The sequence below is a fragment of the Colossoma macropomum genome, unplaced genomic scaffold (genome assembly GCF_904425465.1).
Source record: "Colossoma macropomum unplaced genomic scaffold, Colossoma_macropomum, whole genome shotgun sequence".
Taxonomy (NCBI): domain Eukaryota; kingdom Metazoa; phylum Chordata; class Actinopteri; order Characiformes; family Serrasalmidae; genus Colossoma; species Colossoma macropomum.
This window is the reverse complement of record NW_023494807.1, coordinates 20,986,325-20,996,119: the sequence shown is the minus strand read 5'-3', so window position 1 is coordinate 20,996,119 and position 9,795 is coordinate 20,986,325. Positions and strand designations below refer to the sequence as shown.

The following is a 9,795-nucleotide window of genomic DNA, read 5'->3' as shown; positions in this document are numbered from 1 at the left end:
TTCCATCATAGCAACATACAGTGCACAAGCAGCTGGGCTTCACCCTGCACTACTGTGGATGGTTTGAAGAGTTAAACTAGGAAAATGCATTAACAGTGCTAAATATTTGTTATTAATTTGTTGCATTAACTTGCTGTTAACACTTCAACTTTGACAGCCCTATTTTTGCATAAACATGTATTTACAGAATTTGCCGACTGTCCAAAGCCTTCCATTATAAGTGTGTTTTGAGTCAGTGGGCTTTCTGTTTTAAGTACAGACAGTCTTGTCAAAACTACTCTCTGTTGTAATCGAGTGTACGCTAAAGGTTAGGCTGAAAATGGTGTTTTTCTTTAACAGTTCCAACCTTATTCTATTATTAATGTTGAATTTTCTACCGTTCAGTGAATTCTCAAAGAGCATGTGACAGTGAAACACTGAAATCCTTTAAAACAAAGGTGTTAATATTGGTGCTTACCTTTTTTTTCTGTACATTATGACTACAGGGGCATGATTGGCAGGTTTTTGTGTGGAGTCACAAGAATTTACAAATTGTAGAGAATTGTGAAATGAATGTTACATTGGTCATTTTGAAAGCCACAAAAAGCTGTCATCAAAATTTTTCTTTATTTAAAAGCTCTCAATGTCCAACAAGTGAAGAAAATTGATAGTCTAAATAGTTTGTAAATCTATTTTTAATCTTTGGATTGAAAATAATTATTTGTGCCCTCCCATACGCTTACATCTCTGATTATTCATTCTTCTAGTGAATCAGTGTCGAACACATTTTCCTAAAGGGTTTATTCTTTAGCTGTGTCTTTATCTAACGCAATATCATCGCCTTAAAATCAATAACGCTTTAACAAGGCAATCCTTAATCCAAACAGCAGATCTTTGGATTATAAAATAATGTTTTGGTGTATAAGCTCTTGTGCTTTCACATTCATGGTCAAGAAAACAGTGGTAAGCTCTTAAGCTATTAAAGGCCAGTTTAGACAGAGATTAAGTACTATGTCTTAGACTAATTACCTGTAGAGAGTCCCCATTGAAAATACCCTTTTAGTCTAGTGCTTGGCTTAATCTGTTGGAGAACTGGCCCATAAATGATACTCTAGAGAAGAGATTGTTGGCTGTTATAACATTTACTGAAAACACCTCATCTGGTGGTGCTAAATCTTTGGGGTCACTTTATTTTTTTCCTAAATAAATAAGGTGCTTTTTGAAGGGTGGGGTTTCTGTTTGCAGGTTGTGGTGTTACACAAGTTTAGAAGCTTTTTGTCTTGTTTGTGAGTTTAATGCCAGACCAGTGTAAATATATGCATTGGTAGAAGCTATTTGAGAAACAGCCAGGTTATACATTTACACTTTAAATGATCGACCACCAGAGGTTAAAAACACTGCTAATCAGTGCACCACTTTGTCAAAAATGTCAAAGGACTGTATGTTGACAATAGTGTCCACTTTGGTGCCCAAATGTATTAAGCTCAGTTAAGCGTGCTGAACTAGGAACGGTTTCATTTTGTCCATATCATTGTATTTGTCTGGATGTGAACAACAAAAACTGAACCCTGATCAAGTCTAACTAATGCAACTCAAAATGAAGGCACCCAGGTAGACTGTTCTGCAGGTTTTTCATGACACAACTTCACATTTTTAAATATATAGTATATATTTTTTACATTTGCTTTAGAAATATGGTTATTTTACAAATAATTTGATCTCAAAGCCAGCAAAAATATTGGATGAAGTTTTCTATTTTACTAAGACAGTTATTTGCCTGATTGTTTTCTCACATTTAATAAATGTAATCTATAGAGGCACAGGCTTTTTTGTACTTTATGCAGTTTGAGTGCTTGGATCTAATTTCTTTGAGAGAAGATTCCCTCAAAGTGGGCTTAATTTTATAAATTGATTAATAAAATTCCATCTTTGATCAAATGCTTCTGGGGTTTCTTGTGAATGCTTGCAAGTACGTAAGTCTGATATGGAAATATGGAGATTTGACTCAAGTGGAAGTGTATTGGGATGGAACCACCATCTCATTTCGCATCACAATAGTTTTCAAGGACAGTGCTAACTCAAGGACGCTTCACAATCACACTCGCCCCCCAGGGGCTATGCTGCATGCATGAGATTTACGGCTGTTGAGACAAAACCTTTTATGTATATACAAAAAGACAACTGTAACTTCTATAATGTACGATTTTTTTCCCTCAATTTTTCTGGAAACTATTGGAGACAATTTGGAGACAAAGTTTTATTCCTTCAGTGATTAAAATGTTTGGGCACCCCTGGTTAAAATTACATGTTGTGATGAAAAAAAGTTAACACATCCTCTACAGAGAACATACTACTGCACATTTTAATGCACAGTAACTGTGTATTTGCAGAATTTTGGGGGGGTGGGGGGAATAAAACATAAAACCCTGCAGAATTGAGCTACAACACTAAAATAACACACATCATCCAGGTACTGAAGGCTTTTAGAGGCATCTGAATATTAGAGGCAGGTGTGTTGGATCTGAACTTTCCAGGGTGGTAGATCTCCAGGACCAGGACTGAGCACCCCTGCTGTAGAGGATGTTAACTTATTTTGACTTAGAAAATCAATAAAACATAATTTGACCAGAAGTGTTCAACATTTTTGCATGGGACTGTATATGTAATCCAAAAATGTACCAGATGTCAAAATGAATAATGAAATATACCAGCTGACAAAATGAATGAAGTCTTGTTACGTTTTTTTTTTGTTTTATTTCTCCTGTGAAGTTACCATTTATATTTTTATATATAGGATTATAATTTATTAATTATAATTTAATGTATGGGGGGAAGTGCACTGTGTAACTGAGCTGGACAATAAAGCTTCTAATGTTCAGGGTTTATGAACTTAAAGGCGAGTTAGTCTAAGAAACTAACATACTGGGACAGTTCTCATTGTACAGCGCAGTATTGTATGGTTTGCCGTCATTTGGCATTAAAATGGTTGAAATATCTGCTGTGCTTTTCTGACAACTTCTGAATTGAGCGGCTGACGTAACAACCGCGAAGACTTTACACATAGCGATGCGAGATTTCCTTCAACATTTATGAGATAAAACGAAATTGCAGTTAACATCGCAAATGTCCAGAACATGTTGGTAAATAAAGTGCATTGTGTCCGGTTTGTCATAACCGGTGCGCGGGTACGCGCAGGCGCGCCACCGGCTCTCCGCGCGCCTATTGCGTGGCCTTTGAACCCATTGTTGTGTCGCGGGTGACGTCAGCGCCGTGTGCGCGAGAGACGGGCAGAGCGGCGAGCGTGCGCGTGGCGAGACAAAGACGGCGGAGCGGAGAAACGGGAGAGAGACGAGACACGGGCTCGGTGCGTGTCTGTTTTTGTTTTTGTGGGGCTCTGCGCGTATGGAAATGTGAAGAACTGTGCGAACGGATGCACTGAGCGATGTCATAGCGAGAAGATTATTTTTAAATTTAATTTATTTTTTTCCGCGAGCTGACGACTCCCGGTTTTTCTCCACTCCGTATGGTTTTTAAATCTTTTCTCCAACGCCCCCCAAAATTAGCAGGACTCCGCTAACCTTAGCCCGAACTGCTTCACATTTTTGTTCCTTGTCTGAATCAAAAGAAAGGAGGAAGAGGCTGCCCAGAGGTAAATCACATTTACCTGCTTAATTACGTCTTTTAGAAAATGTTATTATCGACTGTTGAACTTTGTTCGGCGTGGCTGCATGGCTGTGTAGTTAGCTGTGTAGATGTTCTCCACAAACAAAGGCGGCGACAACGTGACTTACCTTCCTCTGCTAGCTGGCTAACGTTAGTCTGCTAACAACAAAATACAATTTTCTCTGCTTGTAAATGTTCGTTTTTGGGCCGTAACCTTTCCCAAGTCGCGTTCTACTTCATCCTGTTAGTTGTTTTCGTAAATGTCAGGGCTCTGTTTGGTAATTTAACGCGGGTTAGAGTGAGAGCTGATTGTTAAAACATTGTACCAAGTATGCTAGCTAGCAAATTGTGATGCTATGTAGCCGCGTTAGCTGCTCGGCTAACAAAACTGGCAGGCGAGGAGAAAGAAACAATAAGGACAAAGCGGCGAGGCGAGAGAGGAGGGGAGCTTATGTGGTCTTCACACATGAACTAGACATTGGGACAGCTTGTATGCGACATTTCATTAGGATTTGTGCGGTTTATATTTCAGTTCGCCTGAATAATCCCCTTTTCCCCTTTTTTTTAGAGAACCGCTCCCGCCCCAAGAGCCACTCCAGAGTCTGATGGTCATCCACGGGGACTGAGTTACTATGCCTAGCCCCCTGTTCCACCCTGAGATTATGGATCACGACTTGGTAGTGAGCGGCCAGCAGAACGGGGTCACTCTGGCCAGGGAAACGGACCCGGAGTCCCGGGACGAGGACCACCAGGAAGCGCTCCGCTTCGCCCTGGACCAGCTGTCACTCATGGGGTTGGACAAAGTAGATCCGCTGGACGGAACAACGGGAACTACCGTGTCCGAGAACTGCAACGGTGGAGGAGGAGTAGGAGGAGGAGGAAGCGGTGGTAGTAGCGGAGGCTACGTCGACCTCCAGATGCTGGAGCACCCTGGCGGATCTCGCGAGTCACCCACCTCGTGCTCCCCGTCTCCGGAGTACTATGGCCCGGGCGGCTACCACATAGGCGGCCCGCACTCTCACTCTCACGCGGTACTTGGCGAACAGAGCTCGGTGCTGTGTAGCCGAAAGAGGAGCGTCAACATGACCGAGTGTGTGCCTGTCCCCAGCTCGGAGCACGTTGCAGAAATCGTAGGACGGCAAGGTAACGCTGATATTTACGCATGTTTACTTATCATTCATGTGCGTCAGTGTTTACAAAAGTAAACAACGGGGACGTGCCGACCAGTTTGTGAGCCTCTTAAAATTCTCTTTGTCTGTCTGGCAGAGCTGAGGGAAGTTATAGCTGCTTGGCTAGTTAGCTGTTCTCAGGTTGGTGCGCTGTGGCTGTGGAGGAGTAACCTTAACGTTAGCATGCTGCATGTTTTGCCCAGGAAGCAGCAGCTATTTGGCGGTACAAAACATCAGGAAAAAGATCTCTCAAGCGGGCCGATTGTCTGGTAGCCCTTCTTCAGCAGATGGAAGTAGCTTTGGAGGGGGAGGGGAGCTAAGGAGGGAGGAGGGGGGTCAGACAAAGCGGCAGATTGTCGGGTAGTCTGGACGTGTCTAGCAGTCTGCCCCAAACAAAAGAACCGTATCGACCGATGCCGTTGGGCCGGACCCAAGTCCACGTTCACGTACTAGACTTCTCACAGGGTTTATTTTTATGACCGTCAACATCCAAGAGTTTGTGTTTATCGCTTTATTTTTCACAATGGACCAGGAATGCGTGCGCAGAGCAGGGCCGAGCGCGCACCGGGACGGTCTGGGCGGTGTTTGCTGTCTCTGCGGCGCGATTGACGGAGTAGCCGCATTAAACACATTTTAAGCTTATTTTCGTGCTGTTTTATACGTTGCTGTCCGTACTGATGACAGACTGAAAGCGTTGTGGAGCAAAAATCATCTGAGCGCTGGTTATTGCATTGTTCTCTTTGTTTGAAAATGCCATGCTTTCTGCCTCCGACAATGACATCACGCACCACGCACACTATTGGCTGCGTGCAGGAAGCCGTCCGTATTTAAAGAAACAGTAGCACCCTGTTGGGTAACAGTGCTTGCATGCTAAATACTCGTTAGCATATACAGCAAGAACAATAAAAACGTGCTGTTTAACACTTTCACTTTGTAGTTTGTTCTTGAAAATGTATCCATATGTCCAAATATGTCGTTAAACAGTCCTTGGCCTGCTCTTGCAGTCCTCAAGACATACGTTTTGTTATGTAATTGACTAGCTTCCACGCGTTTTACACAGGGGCAGTATAGGACAAAGCCCTTATAGCAGACAGATGTTTTACTTGAACAGTTTTCTTGTGCTTTTAAGTGAAGTGTTTGCTCATAAGACCCTTTTATTCATTTATGGTTTTTCATGACCACATTTTCATATGCTTGTTGGATATTAAAGTAAACATGAGTGATGGAGCAGTCTTTTGATTTTGTGCTCTTGAAACTCTCATCCATTAGACACTCGCTGTTGGCAGTTTTATGGCACAACAATTTTTTGCTTTAGCTTTCCCTTGATTGTTTTATCTCCATTATTTTGTTTGTTTTAAGCTTTGCTTTTTCTTTTAATTTCCTTTTAATTTTTTTTCCCTTTATTATCTACCCTAAAATCCTTTTTTTCTAATTTGATTTTAGTATATCGTTTGCTTTAATTTTTTGTGAAGCACTTGTGAAATGCATTCATGTTTACGAAACTATACAGATAGTTCTCATTGCTTGTTTTTACTGGTTATTTTTGTTGAATATTGTTATTGTTGTTAGTGGTAGTCGTAGCAGTATTACAATTACTACTACTATTATAATTTGTAAGTTTATGCTATGATATGCTAAATGTCTGGAATTTATTTTTAATTGCAGGTTGTAAGATCAAAGCCCTGCGTGCAAAGACCAACACTTACATCAAGACACCCGTCCGAGGAGAAGACCCTGTATTCATTGTGACTGGCCGGCGTGAGGATGTCGAAATGGCCAAACGGGAGATAATCTCTGCCGCAGAGCACTTCTCCATGATCCGTGCTTCTCGCTGCAAAGCTGGTGCCGGAGGCAGCGGTGGGGGTTCCCTCCCCGGTCCCCCTCATCTGCCGGGCCAGACCACCATCCAAGTGCGCGTTCCTTACCGGGTGGTAGGCCTGGTGGTGGGGCCTAAAGGAGCTACAATCAAACGCATCCAGCAGCAGACGCACACGTACATTGTGACTCCGAGTCGGGAGAAGGACCCCGTTTTTGAGGTGACGGGGATGCCGGAGAACGTAGACAGAGCACGGGAAGAGATCGAGACGCACATCACTCTCCGCACGGGCGCGTTTGTGGACCTGCAGGGTGACAACGACTTCCATAGTAACGGCACCGACGTCAGCCTGGAGGGTCTGGGTTCACTGGGGCTTGGTGGTACTTTATGGTCCCGCAGCGGCGGCCATGGCCACACCACCCAACCTCCTCCACCTCCTCCTCCTCCGCCTCCTCTTCCTCTCTCCATGCACCACTCCACCCGTAAGCTGTCCTCTGCTTCATACCACAACGGCGGCCTGAGCTCCGACTCCTATCCAACCAGCCGCCGGCCCACTGAAAGCGGCAGTCCCACAAGCCCCTTCAGCACAGGCAGCGGTGGCGGAGGCTTCACTTTTGGCAGTGACTCTGCCCCCAGCTTGCCGGCCACAGCCTCAGACGACCTGAGCTTCGAATTCAGTGGATCCAACATCTGGGCACCCTTCATGAATGGTGGCAAGCAGCCACAAGCAGTCCGCCGCAACAGCAGCGGCTTGAGCGGGGGCAACATCACACCCCGCCTCTCGCCTACCCTGCCTGCTGACTCAGCCCTGGATCACCCACTGGCCCGCCGGGCGCAGAGTGACCCCCTCAGCACGCTTTCCTGGCTCCAGACTGGATCATCCTTCTCCGGAGGCAGCAGCAGCAGCGGCGGAAGCACTACTGGCTACTCCTCTTGTTCCGCCTCCTCCCTACCTGGGGGTTCCCCCACCGACTCTGAAGGCGGTGGCAGCGGAGTGGGTGTGGCCTCTGGCGTCCTGGGCCGGCTGAAAGCCAGTGGCCTGGCCGGCATGGTACCCGGCGGCAACAGGGACTGCTTCGTGTGCTTTGAAAGCGAGGTGACAGCGGCACTGGTGCCCTGCGGCCACAACCTGTTCTGCATGGACTGCGCTGGGCAGATATGCCAATCGCAAGAGCCTGAATGCCCCGTGTGCCACACCCCTGCCACGCAATGCATTCGTATCTTCTCTTAATGCCACGCAGTCAGACCGGATGAGGGTTGAGGGGGTTGCTGTCATTGAAAACTTATAGAACATCCAGCTGTCCTACTATTTAGAAAGTCTACAATAAAACTTGTAAGGAAAGAGGAGGACGTGTATCTGCAACCTGCCTACACTTAGGATTGACAGTAATAAGTACCATATTAAATATGACACTATTCTGATGTTGATTTATTATTATTAATATTAATAATAATAACTATGATAATGACAATATAATTTACTGACTCATGTACTTGTCCCAGGCTGTGGAATCAGCAGGTTGTGTGGGTTTATTTTTTTTTCGGGACTGAAATTTCATTGTGGACGAGGAGGATGGATACCAGTGTCTTATCTTTCTTTAGGCATTAATTTTATCTAACGCCGATGAGTCTGTCCATGTATTATACATTCCCCTCCCCCCCTTCATTTTTGCTTCTGAGCTCAGCCTGACCACAGGTTATTATTTTTTTGCTTGAGACTTTTTTCTACTTGCAGATATTTTTCGATTTAAGCTGCATAGGTCTGCACTTTTTTCTAATGGTTCATTTTGAAATTTTTTCAGAGGGACGGGAATGCGCTTTGTTTATAATCCCGCGTGTTTGCGTTTGCTGTTGAAGTGAGCGGCAACACTATGACAACGAGCCTGTAACGGTGAGCTTGGAAAAACGCAAGACTGTGGAGCCTGCATACCCGTCAGACCAAAATATTACAGAATTTTTTTTTTATGATTATCAATGAAGAATGAAACACTTAATATTTATTCAAGTTAAGAGTTGATATCCAACATAATGGTTAATGTTCAATATAAAGATAAGTAGGTAGGTAGAATAGTTAACGTTGCATAAGAAATATCCTTACAGTGCTGAGAGGTTGGTGTTCCGACTGTCTCTTGTCTTTTGTCTCTCTAGCCTTGCAACCTTAAAACACTCATACTCCAGTCCAGTGGAGGGCGCTGTTAACCCCTCTATGGCTAATTGTGAGCTCTGTGGCCTGTGTGTCTTCTAGCATAGGGCAGACCGGTCAAATACACTTCATTACCACAGACACTCTTGTATTTGCTACTACGATCAAAAAAGGTCAGATTTGTTAATTCTAGTTTTGTGCTCTGACTCAAGGGGGCGCCAAAACTAACATTTTAAAACACCACCACAGACATCGCTCAGTCTGGAGTCGCCTTTTAGTCCACAGAATACCTTATCTGTTACAATTTTTATTGTTCTTAGAGAGATTCTTTTAAACATTAGCTGTCCTGGTTGTTGCTGCAGAGTTGGACAGACGTAGCCTCTTCTCCACCAACCACGATGTTCATTGAATTTACTGAATTATAGGATAGATAGGTCTTTGTAACTTTGCAAGAATGTTTCTCCTTACTGTGGAGGTATGTGTGAGAGTGAGAGCGCGCGTGTGTGTGTGGAGGAGGAAGAAGAGGAGAAGGGTGGGACGTGTAATTTAGAGGACTGTTGTGGAGTCATCCCACTTTGTGCACTGCGACACATTGCAATGTTCTTTTTTTTTCTTTTCTTTAAATCTCCTGCTGGGGCCACAGTGGATCTATTGGGCCAAAATGGAGAAAAACGCCGGTCTTCCGCCCCTTCAGTTTGTGAGCTTATATGCTCTTGCTCTTACTTACTCTTTGAGGATGGACGCCCCATAGTTCAACCTGGCTATAGAGCAGTGCTGTCCTCCGCACTATTAGTATGGAGATCTCCTCCCATATGTTTCATCATTGCTGTCATATCAAAACCTCGTAACTAATATTGTTTCCGATTTTTCAGGTGCCGTTTACATTGTATGAGGTTTTAATGATGAATTGGCCAATACAAGTCATCCCTAATTACTGTCTCATCACGTCAAAGTTAAGAATTCTTTTCAGAAGAAACGACAGACCTTTCGCAGACACGAGGTTTTGCTCTGACAGTGACGATATA

The 9,795-nt window shown here is 44.1% G+C and overlaps 1 protein-coding gene across 2 annotated transcripts; it reads left to right on the top strand.

The window, feature by feature from the left end:
- Nucleotides 1–248: 248 nt before the first annotated feature.
- LOC118797554 (RNA-binding protein MEX3B) lies at nt 249–9,302 on the top strand. 2 transcript variants are annotated; one of them, XM_036556916.1, is made up of 3 exons: nt 249–3,628; nt 4,211–4,785; nt 6,477–9,302. In XM_036556916.1, the coding sequence occupies exons 2-3, from the start codon at nt 4,275–4,277 to the stop codon at nt 7,856–7,858; spliced, it is 1,893 nt and encodes a 630-aa protein (XP_036412809.1). In that variant the 5' UTR covers nt 249–3,628; nt 4,211–4,274; the 3' UTR covers nt 7,859–9,302. The 2 variants fall into 2 exon arrangements, with proteins under 2 accessions (XP_036412809.1, XP_036412810.1); XM_036556917.1 differs by having other exon boundaries at nt 3,289–3,343.
- The last annotated feature ends 493 nt before the right edge of the window (nt 9,303–9,795 follow it).